This window comes from Ammospiza caudacuta, chromosome 13 (assembly GCF_027887145.1).
Source record: "Ammospiza caudacuta isolate bAmmCau1 chromosome 13, bAmmCau1.pri, whole genome shotgun sequence".
NCBI lineage: Eukaryota > Metazoa > Chordata > Aves > Passeriformes > Passerellidae > Ammospiza > Ammospiza caudacuta.
Window position 1 is genome coordinate 11349211 of NC_080605.1, and position 19916 is coordinate 11369126.

General features: G+C 38.2%; 1 protein-coding gene across 2 annotated transcripts in view; it reads left to right on the forward strand.

Annotated features, from left to right (window-relative positions):
* CHD9 (chromodomain helicase DNA binding protein 9) overlaps positions 1-19916 on the forward strand; it is an 86924-nt gene that overhangs the window by 32718 nt on the left and 34290 nt on the right. The window contains exons 1-8 of one of the 2 annotated variants that reach the window (XM_058813795.1): positions 60-216; positions 1356-1690; positions 11836-11947; positions 15123-15272; positions 16396-16464; positions 16550-16605; positions 17923-18040; positions 18554-18640. In XM_058813795.1, coding sequence (XP_058669778.1) covers positions 187-216; positions 1356-1690; positions 11836-11947; positions 15123-15272; positions 16396-16464; positions 16550-16605; positions 17923-18040; positions 18554-18640 — 957 coding nt within the window. In that variant the 5' untranslated portion in view covers positions 60-186. Of the gene's footprint in view, positions 1-59; positions 217-1355; positions 1691-11835; positions 11948-15122; positions 15273-16395; positions 16465-16549; positions 16606-17922; positions 18041-18553; positions 18641-19916 lie in introns of those variants that run through there. The other variant, XM_058813794.1, reaches the window with a different exon arrangement.

Consider the following 19916-nt stretch of genomic DNA (forward strand, 5'->3'; position numbering starts at 1 on the left):
GGCGGGTGCGCGCCGGGCAGGGCGCGGGGATGCTGCTGAAGCGAGCGAGCGCTCGGGGAGGGCTGAGCGCGGCCCGGCTGCCGCTCGCTAAATAGGCCATTTAGCAATCTTCTCCCCATGCTTTTCTCCTGAGCACTGCCGGGGGTGCTGCAAAAGCGGAGGGCAAGTCTTTGTCTGACGCCAAAAATGTCTTCAGTGAAGAGGCCGAGAGGAAGGGTAAGTGAGAGCCTGAATGAGTGGGAGGAGGAGGGGTTCTTTGGGCTAAAAGGCTAATGGGATTGAATAACCTTCCTTATTACTGGCTGCTGCTGCGGGAGCCGCATCGCCATCTTGAGCTGTTCCCGAGCTGGGTCCGGCTGTTTGTTGCAGCCCCGGGGCTTTAAGGTGGCATCGGGAGCGGCCCCATCCCTGCCTCCCGCCCCCGCCGCCCATGAGGCTCCTCTAGAACATGAATCCCGGGAAGTGCGCGGGGTTTGCCCAGAAAATGTGTTTGGAAATTCGTGGTGGCTTTTCTTCCTGCTCTAGGCAGAGGCGCATTTACGGGTGAGAACGTAACATAACTGTTATCTGCTGGGGTTTTGTGTTTGAATAGGAAATTCTTTCCATTCCTCAAAGGGGGAGGGGAGGAAAGCAAAAACATGTCTTCTGGCTGGCTGCAGGAGAAGCTCATCAGCCCCGTAAACAATTCTGCCTCCATGAAACGGGCATTAAAACCCCGGAGATAAAAACAAGTTACGTCTTTTATCCGAGGCATGGAGTGTATGTTGATCTAAATAAAGGAAACGCTGCTTTCTGATCTGTTTATGGATATAGAGCTGTGTAATTTTAGTTTTGGTTTTATCTTTTGTCTGTTTTTTAATCTTGGTGTTGTTCGAGCATCTGTTGTGTTCATCGCCGAGTTAGTCCTGTAGATCATTCATCTGCTTTAGGGGAACTGTGGTCCTGGTATCCTACCAAAGGCAAAACACTGATGCTGTTACCTTCGGGAGCTCTTTGCTTTTTCATATTTTACTGGAGGTGTTGGATGTGTGTGTCAAATGTATGGGAATGCTGCAAAGGTTAAAGATTGGTTTCTTTAATTACAGAGGTGGAGAGCCGGTTGAGAGAATTTCAGAAGGATAATTTTTACTGTCTTTGAGTACTTGGATTGGTTGTTTAAAACCAACAATTGATGTAGTTATTTTGAAACCCACGCAATTCTGTGGTATAAATGGAATTCCTCATTTTTTGTGTCCACATAAGTCCCTGGCAGCTACATTTTATTAAAATGCATATCACCAAAATTACCAAAAATGTTTGCACTTTTTCTTTCTGTCTTTAAAGGGATTTAATGTACTTTTTGTTTATTGCTACAGCCTCCTTCCAAGAAGACTGATGGTTCAGGATCATATACTAAGTTGCAGAATACCCAGGTGAGGGGAATGTCTGAAAAGAAGCAGAAGAAAAAAACAGACTCGGAAAGTAAACAAGAGAAGGCGAATCGCATAATATCTGAAGCAATTGCAAAGGCAAAAGAGAGAGGAGAGAGAAACATTCCACGAGTAATGAGCCCTGAAAACTTCCCCAGTGTTTCAGCTGAAGGAAAAGAGGAAAAGAAGGGTAGAAAAGTTAAATCCAAACCAAAGGATAAGGAGACTAAAAAGCCGAAAACTGGTTCCTCATCCAAACTTAAAGAGAAAACAAAAATTGGGTAAGTAGATTAAAACGTTGTCTTCTCTTCAGACTGTATTTCCTTGATTAAAATGGAAACTGCTTACTGATAATAAAATGTTCTCCTCCGCTGCCTACACAAAATTCTTCCTGATTAAGTCCATGTGTGGACTCTCTCATTCAGGAACAAGAATGCTCTGTTTTCTCTTTAGATAAAATCACTGTAGGAGTGTCCTTTTGAAAGGAATTATTTTAATACAGATTCTAAAATATTCTGTATTCGCTTTGAAGCATAGATCGAAATACCTTCTGTCTAGCTTGGTAATCCATTCTGACTCCAAGCTGAGTTTTTCTGGATTATAAATGCTGTTTTTATCAATTTTGGCATGTAGCTTCAATACAGTGTGCTTGATAAACTACACAGGGAGAAATTGGAATTTTAATGAACTTGTAGACAAGAGAGTATTCTCACAGATATCACACGTATCAAAAGTAAAGCACATACTGGAAAGATTAAATTCTAACAATTTTGTAGTCTTCACTCATATCAATTTAATCTGCCCTCTTAAATATTTTGCAGACTCAGCTGGGTCAAGCAGGGTGGATACATTAGGGTGAGGAGCTTTTGGAGTGCTCCAGGGGTTTCAGGAACTGGCTCATCTTGGGACTCCAGAGCTAACCTATGTTGCCTGTTTACTTTTAAAGGATAGTGTGTGATCTCCAGTATTAAATATATCAGTCACAACTTGAAATAGAAATCTTACTTACAGCCTGATTTTTAGTTTGATAAATCTGTGCTCTTTTTGCAGTAGCAGAAATATTAACTGGCATATCTCTGAAATTTAAATGTCTCATATCCATATGTATATTTTACTGTATGGAGCAGAAATGAATGTTCTTTTAATCAGTCTATATCTCGGTGTTTTCTTTTTTCCTTGTAGAGATCTTTTCTTACATGTTTGAAGTGAACAATTTTGAGTAGTTACCCTGTAGTTTGAAGGTTACTGCTCTGTACCCAACTTCATTCTTAACATGAAATTTCATGGTGTTAATTTCTTTCTGTTCTGTTTATGTGTTGGCCTATGATGCTGCTTGTAAGCATCAAGTAGTGCTTCCTTTTCTTTTTTTCTCCATCTAGTTTAAGGTGGTGTACTTTTGTGATGTGTACTTTTGTGAAGTTGATTTCACTTTCATGTTTCTGAATTTACTCATGTTCTGTAATAAACATTTTGTGGATCTGTCTAATTAGAAAACTTACACTGTTGTTCAGCTAGCGTCAGTTTCATGAAACCTTGTGGTTTGTCCTTAGTGTGCTTTTGATTCATACTTGTGGACAAAAGTAATTGACAAAATAATTGACAAAACCTGCCAAAATAATATCATTATGATATACTGCATAGTTGCCATAATACTTTTACTTTTTTAAATGAAAAAAAGTAAATTGTTACCTACAATCTATGATTGTGCACTCAGTTTTGTGTTGGTGAAATGCTTTGCTGTGCACATCACTTAGGATCACTTTTCAGGATTTCATCAGACGGCGTCAGATGAGAAAGAGACATTTCTCAAACTGTGTTTTTAACTGTGGTGTTTGTGTTTGATGCAGAGTACATGCAAGCTGCTAGAGCAGCTCCCATTTAATTATTGTCAATGTTTGACCATGTTGCATTGAGCTGTGAAGGTTTGTGTCCCCATTAGTTACCAGTCTGCTCAGCTAATACCCAGTAGCACTCTGCTAACTTAGTCACGCTGCCGGGTCTTGCTGTCATTATGAAGGATCAATACCTAAAGATGGAGCAGTCAGGTCCTGGTAAGGAGCTCTAAAGAGTCTTCTAAAACCAACACATATTACAGATTTCCATTCATATTCACAGAATTCCATTTTATTTAGATGGACAGCAGCAAATCAAATCCTTTGAGACATCAAGATACTTTATTTTTGCATCCAAACAGATTAATGTGTTGTGTTGAATTAGCGCTATTGTATATTATTGATATAAATACATAAAACAATAACGGCTTAGCAAGGAATACCCCAGGGATTTTGCAGAGCAGCAATTGCAATAAGGCCTTGTTTTTTTAAAAGAATAATCTTACCAAACCCTGCTTTCTATGCAAATGTAACTGCTGATATTACAGCAGAATAATTACTACAACAGCACTATACTTGTCTTTTCAACCATGGTTCAAAAAAATTTTGTGATTAATATTTTTTTTTTTATTCAGAGAAAACCAAAATTAAAGAATAAGGAGTTTAGAAGACTAAAGCTTTGGTAAAGGTTTTGTCCTATCTTCAGTTCTTAAAAAATATTTCTTAATGAATCTAAGCACATCCTCAGAATCATTAAGTCAAAATAGGATTGGGTTTTTAAGCGTGTGGGTTGCTCCATTGATTTTTCTCATTATCTTAAAATAAACTTTGACTGAATCTTGGGAGAAAATTTTACTATGCTAAAATAATACCTGTAAAAGACAAGAGCTTTATTGGGCAGGAAGGGAAGGGAGGATCTCAGTTCAATGTTTTTTTTCCTTTGGATGGAAAGATTTCTGAGATCTGTTTAAAATGGGATAAAAAAGAATTTCAATTTTTTCTTTCAATCAATAATGAGAAAAACTTTATAATATAAATATGTATACATATTTTTATATATTTCTTATATTTAATCAGAAAACCTGAAGTCCCCTCATGTTTTAAAAAGATAAGCAAACAATTCCCAACTGTTAGAAGCCATTATGAACTAATTTTTTGCAAGCACTATAGTTGTGAGTGAAACCTTGAAACCTGTAAAGTTTTACAATTAAAAAAAAAAAAAAAAAGATAAATATACCTTTTTAACAGTAGCAGAGAATTTGTTTGGGTGCATCTGCTGTTCCATTTTAGAAGAAGGTCTGCTGCGATACATCCATCCCAGATGAATCAATTTTTTTTTCAGTCAGGGTTTTCTATGGCAAACTCATTTAACTTCCAGGAGCTGTTAAATCTCTTGTTTCAGTCTGGATTTGGAGTGCCAGAGCAATGCAGGAGGTGATGCAGAGTTGGATGTGTTTGAGAAGATCTGAAGTCACATGTATGTTTTGGGTGACTCCTGTTTCATTTTTGCAGGCCAAGACAGAGCTGAGTGATCTGAAACAGTAACAAATATATTGATTTCTTGTTGGTTTTTTTTTTCTTTTGAGAAATGTTTGAGAAACCATTTTAATCTGCTCTTTCATATCTCTGCTCACAACAAACACAAGCCTGTTCAGTAAGAGCACAGCTGTACCCTCTGTAGCCCAGAACTCAAACAGCAAACTCTTATTTAGATTGTGATCATAGACTTTGACCTCTTACAGGGCTTTATTCTGTGTAGCAAGGTCTGGGTTGCTCTGGAGGAGGATTTTCAGAGTTACAGTTGAACTGTAGAGCTGGAACACTAATTGCAGAACAGACCTTGATAAAACTGCCTGAAAGCCATCAGTTAAAAAAAAGTCCTTTAAACTGTAATACAGCACAGCTTTTACTGAAATGGAGTAGCCCTCGTCTGGGATTGAGATGAGTTTTAGCTACTGTGTCTGGATTTAGGGGCAGGATGGTCTTTCAAGAGTTCCTGTTTTTTGCTGCTCAGACAATCAGTTTGTGTTTGGTGGCTTCATGTTAATTGTTTATATTTTCCTTCATGATGCTCTGAGATCAACACGTACAGGAAAAATTTATAGCACAATTTTCATTTTAATTTATCAGTGCTAGTTAGAAATTGCTGGCAGCTACTTTCTAGGCAGGCTGTAGTTTCTTTCTAAAGGTGAGGGTAAAGGTTTTATTTTTTGGAGCTGTGAAGGCAGAGAAATAATGCTTATTAATTTCAGTCAGGTCCATTAGAACTGGATTCTGTGGTTAGCAAAGTTTCTGTGCCATAAGAATTGGTGAAGATAAATGAGTAAATTATATTATTAGTAATAACATTATAAGGCTATGACAGAAATTATTAGAAGAACGTATGTATAATATATTTAGTATTACCAAAGTTAACTAATTTGCGTTATGCACTGATTACTGATTAAGTTAATTCTTCAAAATTTGCTTTACAATTACTCTGCCGACAGCAGAACCACTTTGTATCCTGGCTATTTACCAAGGTGTGTTGACATTTCGGAATCTATTTAAAACCTTTCATATTTTTGCATAGACCTTGTTTCTATTTATAAGCTCTTTCTAATTGATTCTACTTCTTCCATCTAAGGTGATGCATATTTAATCTAAAAAGTCTACTTCTTACCACTTGATGTGAAGAATTACGAATTTGTGAACATTCTCTTGTTCAAAAAAGTAGATTGGCATTTAGGTTTTATAGCTCTCAACGTATTCCCACCTACTCAAACATAAAATTAAATATCACAGCCCTGATGAAAAGCAACAGCTCTGCACTGGTGATGTAAAGGACAATATCAGTTGAATACATTTAGGTAATTTCTTTTTTTCTTAATAGTTTAAATAAATAAGTCCCCCAAATTCTAAGAACTCAATTTACAAATGCTTGAGTCAGAGTGGCAGTCCTTCAGTTCAAAACTGCTGCCAGAAATGGCTGTATTATCTCATGTGTTAAAAGAGCACTGGTGGATTTTGTTCATTAATCCTTGAATTATGTAGCAATGAATCCAGCAAGTGGGATGTGATGCTGTGCACTGCTGAAATGAGTGACTGTCCTTGTTGCCTTGTACCTCGAAGCAGGTCTGTACCTCGAACAGCAAATACTGTTAACAAGCAGTCTTAAAACTCAGCACCCTGACAGATAATCTTTGCTTGTTGATCTGAGAGTGTTAAGATGGTTTGAAACCCTTATAAACTCAGGTACTGCCTCAGGAGCCATGGGGGGAGAGCTGGGGAGGAGCTGGGTCTCTGGCACTGGTGCTGGGGAGGAGCCTCCAGCTGGGACCTCCCGGGGCAGGGGATGGCACTGTCCCCTGTTAGCTGACATTGTCCCCATTAACTAGCACTGTCCCTGTTAGCTAGCATTGTCCCCGTTAACTAGCACTGTCCCCCGTTAACTAGCACTGTCCCCGTTAACTAGCACTGTCCCCGTTAACTAGCACTGTCCCCCGTTAACTAGCACTGTCCCCGTTAACTAGCACTGTCCCCCATTAACTAGCACTGTCCCTGTTAACTAGCACTGTCCCCCATTAACTAGCACTGTCCCCGTTAACTAGCACTGTCCCCGTTAACTAGCAGTGTCCCCCGTTAACTAGCAGTGTCCCCCGTTAACTAGCACTGTCCCCCATTAACTAGCACTGTCCCCGTTAACTAGCAGTGTCCCCCGTTAACTAGCACTGTCCCCCGTTAACTAGCACTGTCCCCGTTAACTAGCACTGTCCCCGTTAACTAGCAGTGTCCCCTGTTAACTATCACTGTCCCCCGTTAACTAGCAGTGTCCCCCGTTAACTAGCAGTGTCCCCCGTTAACTAGCACTGTCCCCGTTAACTAGCACTGTCCCCCGTTAACTAGCACTGTCCCCCATTAACTAGCACTGTCCCCCGTTAACTAGCACTGTCCCCGTTAACTAGCACTGTCCCCCGTTAACTAGCACTGTCCCCCGTTAACTAGCACTGTCCCCGTTAACTAGCACTGTCCCCGTTAACTAGCAGTGTCCCCCGTTAACTAGCACTGTCCCCGTTAACTAGCAGTGTCCCCCGTTAACTAGCACTGTCCCCCGTTAACTAGCACTGTCCCCCATTAACTAGCACTGTCCCCCGTTAACTAGCACTGTCCCCGTTAACTAGCACTGTCCCCGTTAACTAGCAGTGTCCCCGTTAACTAGCAGTGTCCCCCATTAACTAGCACTGTCCCCGTTAACTAGCAGTGTCCCCCGTTAACTAGCACTGTCCCCCGTTAACTAGCACTGTCCCCGTTAACTAGCACTGTCCCCCGTTAACTAGCACTGTCCCCGTTAACTAGCACTGTCCCCGTTAACTAGCATTGTCCCTGTTAACTAGCATTGTCCCTGTTAACTAGCACTGTCCCCGGGTCCCTGCCAGCCAGGCTGGGGCTGGGGAACAGCTCTGTGCTAAGAAAGATGGGTGCTCGCTGATCTTGAGTTCTCTTAGATCTGTTTGGGTCATTATCTTGTGTCCTGATTAAAATGGCGATAAGTTCAAGGTTTGGCCATCCTTCTGGGATGTCATTTTGTTTATTATTTGGAATTACTGTTTCAATGTAGTGTGAGCTGGAACTGACTGATGGTTCCAAAAAGACTATTATGAGTGCTTTAAAATCTGTGCACAGTCCAGAAGTTTTTAATTGGAAATACAACTGGAGAAGGAGACAGTGGCTAATATAACTATGTTAGTATTATTTATGAAACATATAAAAGGATGAGAGAAAATGGTTTTATACCAGCAAATTAGCTCTCATTCAAGAGGCTACAGTATCTTGTCAAGGAAACTTCTTCTTTATATTTTTAGCAAAGTTTCTAGTGATAAAGAATTGCTAATACTGTTGATAACGTCGGAGTGTTATTGTTAGTAATTTAACAAAGTGCCTTGGCTACAAATGATAATATCTGAGTGGTGACTCTGGACACTGATAATTAGCAACTTGGTGTTTTCTGTTTTGGGAAAATTGCAGTAGCATGATGTATTAAAGGCCAGCTGTACTCCCTATTCCTGATGTGCCTAATAGGTATTTGCTGCCTTTTTCTTTCTGTCCTCTTTAATATTTCCTTGTTTATTCTTTGGAGACTTTGGAAAGTGTTTATCACTTTAAAGCTGTTCGGAGTACTGGCAGTGTTTCCATCGTGTTCCCTGCTATGAAACAGAAGGGCAATGGAGCACATTCTTACTGGTTTTCATTTAAAAGAGAGAAGTTGCAATGCTCTTTAAATAGTGGTTGTTGGTAGCTTTAAAGCATGATAGGAGTCCTGTGCTAAGGATTAGAAGTAATACTGGCTCATGAGAAATCTTCTTTTTAAACCTTTTTTGTGGTGTAAGTTTCTCAACATCTTTAGTTTGTAATTATAGAAGAAGAAAATACGTAATGAAGAAATCTGCGATGTCTAATTGTTGAAACATTTATAGTTGTTATGTAATAAGATAAATATGAATTGAAAAAGGCAAGAGAAAGTGAAATTGGAGTGGAGTCTGGTGATATTATTTATTCCATGTCTGCAGTGTGCTGTTAACTTTTCATAGAAACAGAATAGATAGTTTCTGTTCAGAACAGTTTGTTTCAGGGTGGAAAAAGGGATTTTAGCCAAGGATCTTTATGCTTTCATGCAGAAATTTATAAACTGGCAAGAGAACTTGTTCGCTCAATGAAAATTTCTCACAGAATTGATCCAGTTTACAAGCTTCTGAAAATCATTGTTTTCACATAGCAGATTTTTTAGAAGTTTTTGGCCAAAATATGAGCAGATTGCATTTTTACTGATAGAAATGTATGACTTTAGCACCATACTGTTGTTCAGCAACTTCTGATAGCAAGGAGCATTGTGATTCTGGGCACTGGATCAGAAAGAAGTAAAACTGCATTTGTTCCTGTCATTGGCACCATATCCATATAGAGGAAGAAACATTCTGATCTACAGCATGCAGAGATGTGCAGAAAAATTTCAGGGAGAAGCTTGTGAAGTACTGAGGATGGGGAATGCAAGCTGAAAGATACAAAAGCTGACAAATGGCATATTGTGTGTAAGGTGCAGGGGCAGAGCAAGAGGTGAGCCCAAGGAGGGACGAAAATTAAGAAAAGGAGAGGAACAAATGTGCAAGGAAAGATGTAGCTAGAGCAGAATCACAAAATACCCCATGTTCTAAAACAGAGTGTCCTTAAAATCCTCAGCTATTCAGTGGGTACCACTAGAACCCTTAGAAACCTTATATCCCTTAATGTTGTGTTTCCTGAATACTAAAGGACCCTTGAGCCTAAAATAGTAAACAGTGGTGCATGAGGTGAGAATGAGCTGTGGTTGCACAGATACAAATATTTAACACAGCAACATGCATTTAGGAATTGTTTTAATCTGCCTTTTCACAAAAGAGGATCAAAATTTGGAACAGATTGCCCAGGTACCTACCAGCTGTCAGCCGTGGAGATAAGTGGAACTTAACTGGGCTGAGCAACATCAAAGCACTCTGAAGTTGGCCTGGAGTAGGGACCACAGGTCTTCCTGAGACCTCTTCCAGCTTGGCTTGTATCTTAACACTTGCTTGATTAAAGAACTTTCAGCTATCCTTTTTCTTTGAAAGAATTTAAGAGCAGGGAAAAAATATATTGATACTTCCTACCATTTTTCCAAGTCCTAAAGGTGCAAACCAGGGATTTGGTGGGGTGGATATTGTTTCATGAATGATCTTCTAGGAAATTCTCATAAGTTTACCAGCTTTCCCTTTAAATGCACATTAAGTTTTAGCATCCAGAATTCCTTTTAACAACAATTTCAGAAGGTCAGTCACAATGTGCATCATTTTGGAATATATTAGCTGATTTGACATATTAGTGACAAGTGCTAATGTAACACTTAAATTTTATGAAACAAAGTGAGATAAAAATGGAAAAAATTATTATCCAAGTCCATCACTAGAAAGTGTCATATTGGACAAATACCCAAGAATACAAGTCTTAAAATAAAACCAAGAAAAAAAGAAACATGACTCCTAATCAGAGCTTGAAAAGTGAGGGGGAAAAATGCTCAAACTAACCTTGAAGTCAGTAGGGAAACTAGTGTGTTCATTGCTGAAAGTATTTCCTGTGATTATGAAACATGTTTTCTAACTAATAATTAAACTGAGAACACCTAATGAAAAGCCAAGGACCAGAATTTACTTGTGAACAAGAAGCTCTGTGATTATGCTGACTACAGCCTCATTTCAACCTGCTTCCATCAGTGCTGTTCACTTTGTGCTAAAAGTGAAAAAACATTGGAGTGGAAAAAACCCATTTTAGCCTTTCCACTGAACACACATAGTGATTAAATATTGAAAAGCCATGCAAATATTCCTTGCTTCTGAAGTTATATCTGCAGTCTTTTGTAAGCAATGCTGCTTGAACTTTCCATAATGTTTTGGTAATTTAACATGCTTATGTTCCTGTGAACTGTTAGTCTGGACATAGTAAATATTTATGTGTTCTCTTGTTTGAACACTTGCAAAGAGAGGTAAATGAGTTGTGTTTCAACCATTACATTCTCACCAATAGTGTTCTCATCAGCTGACCAGTTTATTTGGTGTTACATGCTGTAAAATAACTTGTATTGTCTGTATAAACACTAAAATCTTGCTTAATTTGTTTGTGACATGGCAGAAGCACTTGTATGCTGGAACACTCTCCTCATTTTCTGTTACAGATCTGATCATAAGAGACCGTATGAAATATATATTTTAGGACAGCTCTCTGTGATTTTCTTGACTAGTTTGTCATTCTACAATTTTGCCACTGTAAACACATTTAAATAAGTGTATTTGGCACATTTCAAATATGGAAAAATATTTTTACACCCTTTAGTTAGAAACAAATCTGATGATTTACAGTGTAATTTTAAAATCCAAACAGAGGAATAATTGGTGCTTTTTCATTAGAGTTTAACTAATTTATTCAGCACAATGATGGTTCTTCACATTCTCTGATAGGTTCTAAGATTACTTACAGATAAAAATACCAGATTTTGGATATAGCTTTTCTTTTTTCCTAAGGGCAAAAAAAAAGATTTGTTCAATTCCCTTATTTTTACCATTGAATGACTTAGTTAAGCATAAAAGTTTTGCATGTCAGACAGCTTTGGGTGATTTTTAGATTGTTCTCCACAGTTAATTTTTCTAAGTAAAAATAAGGGAAGCTACATTTTGCAGTGGTAATTAATTTTTTTATGATAAATCATTTAGTGTTGTCATCTGCAGATGATATTTCTGCTAACTTTGTGTAGTTTACCACTGTCACTTGGTTTAAATGTTGGATTTTGTATTTCTTTTTCTCATGTAAAGATTTAAAATGTACATGATAATTAGGAATTTGTGATAGATTGCAAGGTAACTGTAAAGAAGCTCACTAACACTAGTGAACAGTACTGTGTGCTGTAAGGTATTTGATAATACCTATTGCTCATTTTTCAGACAGTGCTGTTGAGTTTTATGTTGAGAATATGGGAATTGCTGGTGATTTGCTCCTGAAGTTACACACACTGGTGTACAGCATTCACTCAGGGGCTGGGGTTTTGTTTCTGACAGAAAGCTGATCATCACACTGGGCAAAAAGCAGAAAAGGAAAAACGAATCTTCAGATGAATTGTCTGATGCTAAGCAGACTCCACAGCGGCCCCTGAAAGATGAAGACTCACAGGTGAGTAGTTGGTGTTCTTCCTTGATAGATTTCTGTGTGTTATGTCCACCGATCTTTTTCCCGCTCCAGAAAGTTACAGTTCCTTGGATGCAGTGACTGTTACTCTCACACTTCTGTGTGTCTCATAGGTGGAACTTTTCATCATCAGCCACTTCTCTCAGTTTAAAATCAGAACATCCTACAGGGTAGAGTCCCTTTTCCATAATGGGACATCAGTGCCCTGCCTGTATCTGTTTCATTTCAGTACAGAAGCCCATAGATTTGAGACTGTGAATACTAACACTGAGCTGGCAGTTAGACCTGATCCTTACTTTGGCTGAGTGTGAAAATGAAGAGATTTCCTAACAGACAGGACATTTATCAGTGAAGCTGGCTCTTTGAGAACTTTTAAAAGGGTTGTTTCAAGCTTTAATGTGGTTTTTCTTCCTGAGCTCTGCTTCTGTAGAAACTGGAAGAACAGATTTCTTGCAGTGTGGGATCTGAAGGCAGCAGTGATCAATATGCTGATAGGCTCTATCTTGCTTGTGGAGTATTTCTGAAGGAAGTGCCCAATGAAGAATTGAAGTGGTCAAGTCATTCCCTTGAGGAATAGCCCTCTTGTAGCTTACTTTCTGCAGTTTTTTCATAGATTTCCCTGAAACAACAGTAACATAGCTAATTATTTCTATAACTTGTGCACAAAGAAACATGAACTGTTGAGAAGAGATTATATTCTGTTTGCATTAGTAACAGGATTATAACTTCTTGCTTTAGGGCAATCTCCAGTAACATAAGGTTATGTGCTGGAAGTGCACAAGTTTTTATCCTTGTGGCAATTTCATCCACAGAGGCAAAATCAGTATTCACAATAAGGTGCTGTTGAGTATAAATTAATTGCATTAGTTGATGATAGTTGTCAAAAAACAATTAGGATATACTGAATTGCCCTCTGGTGTTTCACAGATAATAATGCTGGAGGGGAAGAGGGATCAGAAGCCATTTCCCAGAATGACTTCTCATTAACTGAAGTGATAGCTTGTCCTAGGTAAAGGTTACCTGAAAGGATCTGTAACTTCTCAGTCATGTTCTGTTATCAGATGAACATGAATTTATAGGCCAACAAATGTAATATAAAAGACTTAATATCAATTCTTTCCTGGGCATGTCATGAAATCACCTGCTCCTGGTGTGAAGGGAAAAGAGGGTAGAGATAATCAGGGGTGGCATGAAAGGGAAATAACTTTTATTGCAGAGTGTCACAGCATTGCCCTGCTCTCTTTGAAGGAGCTGGGGAGAAGCAGCAAAGACATAAATTGCTTTACTTTATTAATTCATTTTCTCTTTAGTTTTCAAATATGTTCATGATTTTATTTTTAAAGAGCTGTTTCTAATTTCTGTTGCAAATAGCTGCTTCAAAGCTCTGGGGGGCAATTTTAAGCCTTTTTTCCCCCTAATTCATTTTGCATGCTTAGTTTCACGTCAAGTGTCTTCCTTAAATAGATGGATTTTTTTAAATTATTTTTTTTATTCTTAATATGTGATGCTACTTCATTTTTGTCTTAGAGCCATTTGTTTATGGCCTTAGTTCTCAGCTCAGGGAAATACAAAAGTTTTTTTTCCAAACAGCTCTGATTATGTATTAATCTGTTGGAGAACATATGTTGATGTTTTGCTAATCACTTCATACTTTAAGAAAAGACATAGTAAGAAGAATTGAAAATGCCAGTTACATAATCTTGCATTGCTCATGTTACCTGGCTTTCTTTTTTTTTTTTTTAAACCTACTTCTGTCTGCAAACTATTATTGATTTAAGTATAATGTGCCATTAGTGTGTCCTTACATTAGAAATTCCTTTTGGTGATAACACCTAACACCATACACATTTATGGAAGAACAGCTAATGTACATAACTGTGGAAAGCCCATGAAGGAGCTTCATTTTTGCAGCTTCTCTGGAGGAATGGTCACAGCCCTTCTTGGACTTGTGCCGTACCCTTAGGTTATTGCTCAGTTTTTGCAGTGTAGTTAAAGTGCAGCTACGTCATTTACCAGATACCAGCCAGACCAAGGCTGAATTAACAGTCAGGAAGAAAAGTTCCTGTGCTGCAATCTCACTGTTACTTAATAGCTGCTCTGCAGAAGCCATTGTGACCATAGGATTTAGGGTTTTGTCCTCTTCACAACTTGTTCTCCCAGCTGAGTACTGCAGTGTAATATAACATTACGACCTGCAGTGGATTTTCTTGCACAAAAATACCTTTTTTCTTTGTAGCTCAATATAATAAATTTGTTTTGTAGAGACAGTTTTGTTTTGCTGTTTTCATTTTGTGATGATCAGTTCTCTAAAGCAGATTATAGTGTTTTCAAATGTTAGCTGACTAGTTTGATACTGCTATTTTTATCCACTGAATCCAATTTACAAATTAATCTTACAGTTAAATAGACAATGTCTCATGTTGGTACTGAGGGCTAGGAAATGTTATGCAATATTCTAATAATCTTAAGTATTTGAAACTGTGAGTGAGAGAGAATTATTCTCTTTGACTGAACATTATTTCTTCAGCTGGAATTTGTTGTCCTCAGATTCTTGCAGAAACCAGAATGGAAGGTTAGAGAGAGAAACTGCAAAGTAACTGTATAATGCTGTTAAACCAGCCTTGATGAAGGTGGAGGAGAAAATACAGACATCAACAAAACAACAGACATTATTAGCCATCATGTCAGATTTCATCAGCAATCTGACCAATATGATCTAGTGAAACCTTCATAATTTTTAGTACAGCACCATTTAGTAGATACACATCAGCTTATTTAACATCTTTCCCTGTGATGCTGGAGTTGGATGGTACCACTCTGCTGTTACACTAAATTAGGAAATCACTGTTGAAATACTGATGCTGGTGGGAGATCTGTTATGTATCAGCTTTGCTCCCATACCCTGAAAAGAGTGTTTCATGTTTACTTTTGAACCCTAAAAATAAATGTATAGTATGCTTAGCTGAAGGAGAAAATAACAATTTAATTAGTTGAACATAAGTGGATTACAGAGGTATTTTATTTCATGTTTGTTATCAGATACTGACCTTTGGTTGTAGGTACAGCTGAAGTATTGCTTAGAGTGACCCAGAAGATGCAGCTCAGGTTAGGGGAAATTTTGGGTAAAACCTCCATCTCTTTCTTTTCTCCTGCATGGCAGAAGAGAAGATCAAATCGTCAAGTTAAAAGGAAAAAATACTCTGAAGAAGGAGAAGGGAAACAATCAGAAGAAGAAGCAGCTAAAGTTTCTGTTAAAATCAAGAAGAATTCTGCCCCTTTACCTGCTGAGCAGCCTTTACAATTATTTGTGGTAAGTACAAATTGGCTTGGTCTGTGGGAACTTTGTATTTGTCTCAGGTAGTTCAGTTAATAAAGCTCCTACTTTGGAATACATTATTATTTTTAAGCCCCAGTTTAGTGTGACATTTTGCTAAAATATTGAAAACTGTAAGAAATTACCTCTTACTATTTTTTTGTGTTCCAAACATCTGTTGACCTAATTGAAGTTAAGCATAGGACTAAGGATGGGTATAGTTCAAGTAATGTTTTATGTGGCATAGGCATATGAAAAAGCTCTGTTCTGATGTTACCATGACTTACAGAAGCACCAAATTATTTGGGGGATTTCTGTTTATTGAGGTATTTTAAAAGGACACACAACCCTTTCAGGTTTACACTTCACTGTTCCACTTGGAGACTCAAACTTACTGTCAAGCCATTCAAGGTAAACAGAGTGGCAGGGAAGAAACAGGAAAAAAGAGTTTATGGCTTGAAAGAGTGCCAGGAGTTGTAGGGGAAGGAGAATGGTGATATAATTGGGAACAAATCAGACAAGAGGGAAGGTGACTGGCTGTGGCAGGCAGCTTGTACAGATCACCTCTGTCTCTGGGACCACAGCCCCAGCTGTGGCAGAGCCCTGCAGTCCCTCCTGTGCCTCATCTCAGCCCTGCTGGAATCCTCAGCCACAGCCTCCTCCCTCTGATTCCACAGCATGTTTGGTGCCTGTGTGCACAGTGGATGGATCAGACTGAGTTTGCCACATGCTGGGTTTCTTCTCTCTTTTTCCACCTGTCAGTTCTTCTCCAGTTGTGTATAACTGAGTTCTGGCTGTGTCCAGTGCATCAGTTTAGCTCAGCAGGGCATTCACAGTGTCTGGCAAGCAGCAGAATCCCCAGTGCTTGCACTGAGTGTGTTTGGCAGGTGAGCACTGCAGCTGATGCTGTTTGGAAGTGCCAGACTTGCTGTAATTCTGCACATAACCCTTTGTGGATTTTAAATTTTACTCCCAGCCTGTTAGGGAAAGCTGCTGGTGGAGGTCAAATTTACCTTTATTGCTCATCTTCTGACAAGCCATGTGTGGTTGAAGGTTTTAAGCCCGAGAGAGTGGGCACGTACTGCAGTTTTATAATATCACTGTTTCCATGTCTTCATAGGAAAATCCAAGTGAAGAAGATGCAGCAATTGTAGACAAAATCTTATCCTCCAGGGTAATAAAGAAAGAAGTAAGTGATTGTCATGGGATAAAATAGTTTATTTGATAAAGGGGGCATCTGTCATTTTACATTTCCTCTGAATTTCCTTTTCCAGATATCTGCAGGGATGACAGTAGACACAGAAGAGTTTTTTGTAAAATATAAGAACTAGTAAGTATTAAAGAGTTGAATGTGTTGACTGAACTGTTTTATATCATATTTATGTACTCAGATTTTGTATTGCTTGAAGGTTATTTTGTCATTGATTGAGATTTTTCTTTACCAATTTAATCTTTAAATTTCTAAAAATCTGTGATATGGTAGTAATAATATTAAAACTATGAAGATTTTGGAACCAGCACTGTCCAATAAGCTAGCAGCCTTTATCTGTCAAAGAACAGAATTTTTTATAAAAGCTATTTATGAAATTAGAATATATATTTATTAATTTCGTCAGGGGCTACATGCCTGAGGCAAATTTTAATTTCATGAATTCAAATCAGAGGTGTTTTGTGGACATAGATTAGAATTAGAGTGTCATGAATTTAGGAGATGCTAATGTAGTAGTTGGACTTAATTGTTTCAAAAAGAAAAAAACTGTGATAGAAATGAATTTACATCAAAGACAGGAAATAAAAAAATTGCAGGGAAAAAAAAATTTTCCCATATTTTATTTTAAATTTCATATCTGTTTTCCTGTCGCTACTCAATTCTTGATGCTGAAAATTGAAGCTTATTTTAAATTTTACATATGTGAGTAATTTAATCTGATTTTTGCTATAATAAATGTAACTTTTTTTAGATTCTACTTCCACATGTTGTTGGAGACCATTTACCTTGTGTTTTTCTGAAAGGGCAAAATCTGTCTTTTCATCCGAGGATGAGTAATCCCCAGCTGTGCCTTATTTCTAGCGTATCTTTAAAAAGCTTAAAAAATGATGGAAATACACTCAAAAAGGGGTGTGAGGAGGAAATATGTGTACTTCTGTGATGTCATTTCAGAAAGGCTCTCCTGGGGACGGGTAGATGCTGCTGGTTCTGCCTCAGAGCCGCTGCCCCAGCCCTGGGCAGGTCCCTCTGCCTCGGGCTCTGCTGCTCCTCCTGAGCCTCCCATGGGCTGAGCTCTGTGATCCAGCACTGAGAGATGCTCACAGGAGATACGTGGCAAAACCAGATCCAAAATATGAAGTAACTTAAATCTCTGGGTGCTTTTTAATAGAGGTGTCAAATTTCAAACTTGGTTTCTTTAAGCTCACTTGAAATCAGCTTGTTTCTTTTCTTAGGACACATGAAAGAAATTTGTGGATCTACAGACTTTCACATATTTAATCTAAAAAGCATTGCCTTAACGAGGTGCTGCAACATGATTATTTGGAAGACTAAATCTTTGATCTTTATGGTGGATTCTGTTATTTTAACTGTATATTAAAAATAGATAGTAAGCTTTTGCTTTCACCAATGTGTTAATGTCAATCTCTGTGATTTTAGCTCATATCTCCACTGTGAGTGGGCCACAGAACAACAGCTTTTAAAGGATAAAAGAATCCAGCAGAAAATAAAGCGGTTCAAAGTAAGGAAAGCACAAAGAGCTCACTTTTTTGCAGATGTGAGTATGAAATAAAAATTAAATAAGCTTTTTTTTTTCCGTGTAAAATTGTGATTAGTAGTTTGCTTTTATATAAAAGAGCTGATTGTTAGGAACTAAAAATGAGCCATTGGTGTTGTTTGCACCAGGGGGTGGGTTATTTAGTGTAATGCCAAGTGCAAGTCTTCTGGAGTCACTGAACTAAACTGACTTACATGGTCTAAAAGTGGGATTGGTTGAGTAACTACTTAGAAGTGGCAAGGAGGGAAGGATTGTGTCAGTATGGTTAATTTCTCTAGGACTTGCACAGGACAGCACTTTATCCCAGAGATCTGGGGTCAAATCCCTCTTCAGTGAGGGTTGCCCAGGAGAACCAAGGGGGTGTGTGCAGGGGGCTGGTGTGGAATTTAAGGCCTGTGCAAAAACCCCAGTAATTTCCAGCTACCAAATTTATTTTGTGTACAGTTAGACCAAGTTTTAGCAAATACCAACTGTTTTTGCCTCTTTACTGATTTTATTCATGTTTCACTGCAGATGGAAGAGGAACCTTTTAATCCTGACTATGTTGAGGTAGACCGGGTATTAGAAGTGTCTCTTTGTGAAGACAAAGACACTGGTGAGGTAAGGGTGTCTTAAAGCAAGTCAGGATGCTCCAGGTTTGAAAATTGTCATTTTATCACATCTCACAGTAACACTTCAATGATTTTAAAGCTTCAGTAATATTTTAAATGAGACATGACAGTCTTGTCCTGTCCTGTGCTACCTGTGGATTTGAAAGACAAGTCAGCATTTAATAGCTTATATTTTTATTAGTATTAATAGGTCATAGTAGGCAAAGCTTAGCTATTGACTGACATAAATGTCAGGTTCAATAATTGTCTTGTGAGTTCCATCAAAAGGCTGATCCCATATACTTTCTTGTCTCTCTGATAGTGGAATAGGGTCACTGGTAATAAAAGCTTTAGGCAGCCAGTGATTTGAAGTGCATTGATGGACACCAGTGAACCATTCCCTCTGTGTTTATCAAAACTTATTTTTTAAATTTAAAATACCTCTTCTGGAAAGCTATTACACCACAAAAACATTCTGAGATTAAAAAGAAAACAGAAAAGCAAGTCAAGCAATTAAATTGCCAAAATTCAGAAAGTCTGAGAACAGTGGAGATCAAAGACTGAGAAGAAAGTTGTTGATTAAGGCTGTTGGAATATCTATAATGCTTATTCTGCTTGTGTGGATAGCAAAATGAGCAGACTTTTACCCAGTGATTTCTGCATTAATCTTCCTAAGAGTTGAGAGTTAGAATGACTTTCATTGTATGCAGCAGATTTGTCATTATTAAATTTTTAGAAAAAATGTGTTGTCATAAGACTCCCCTCAGCTTCTGGAAGGATGAATCTTTATTTGGTTTTTAAATATTTACATCTTGAATCTAAGTAAGACGATCTACTTTGGTTCCATTTTTTCTGTAAAGCTTGATCATAGTTTTGTTGGTCAGCCCTCTGGTTTAGGAGCTCTAAAGCTCTGGTTTGGGCCTTGGTAGCCTGATTTGGAGAGTGGAGGAAATGTCCTGGCTGTAGCACTTCTGTAGGTAGTTCTGCCACCCTGCCCCATTTCCACAAATATCACAAATACTGTAATTGATCTTTCCTGAGACTAAAACAAGATTTGCTTGTGGGTAAGAGGGATTGAAAAGCACTCCAGAGGTCTACAGAAAGTGGCAGAGTGTTGGGAGCCAAGGATAAGTAGGTAGATAACAGGAATCTAAATGGAACATTTAAAAAATTGTCAGAAATATGATTTTGATTCCAGTTCTTGTGTAAGCGAGCTAATCTAATAGTAAGGCATATTAACAGTCTGTATACTAAATTAAAAACTGATAACATTCAGAATTTTCTTC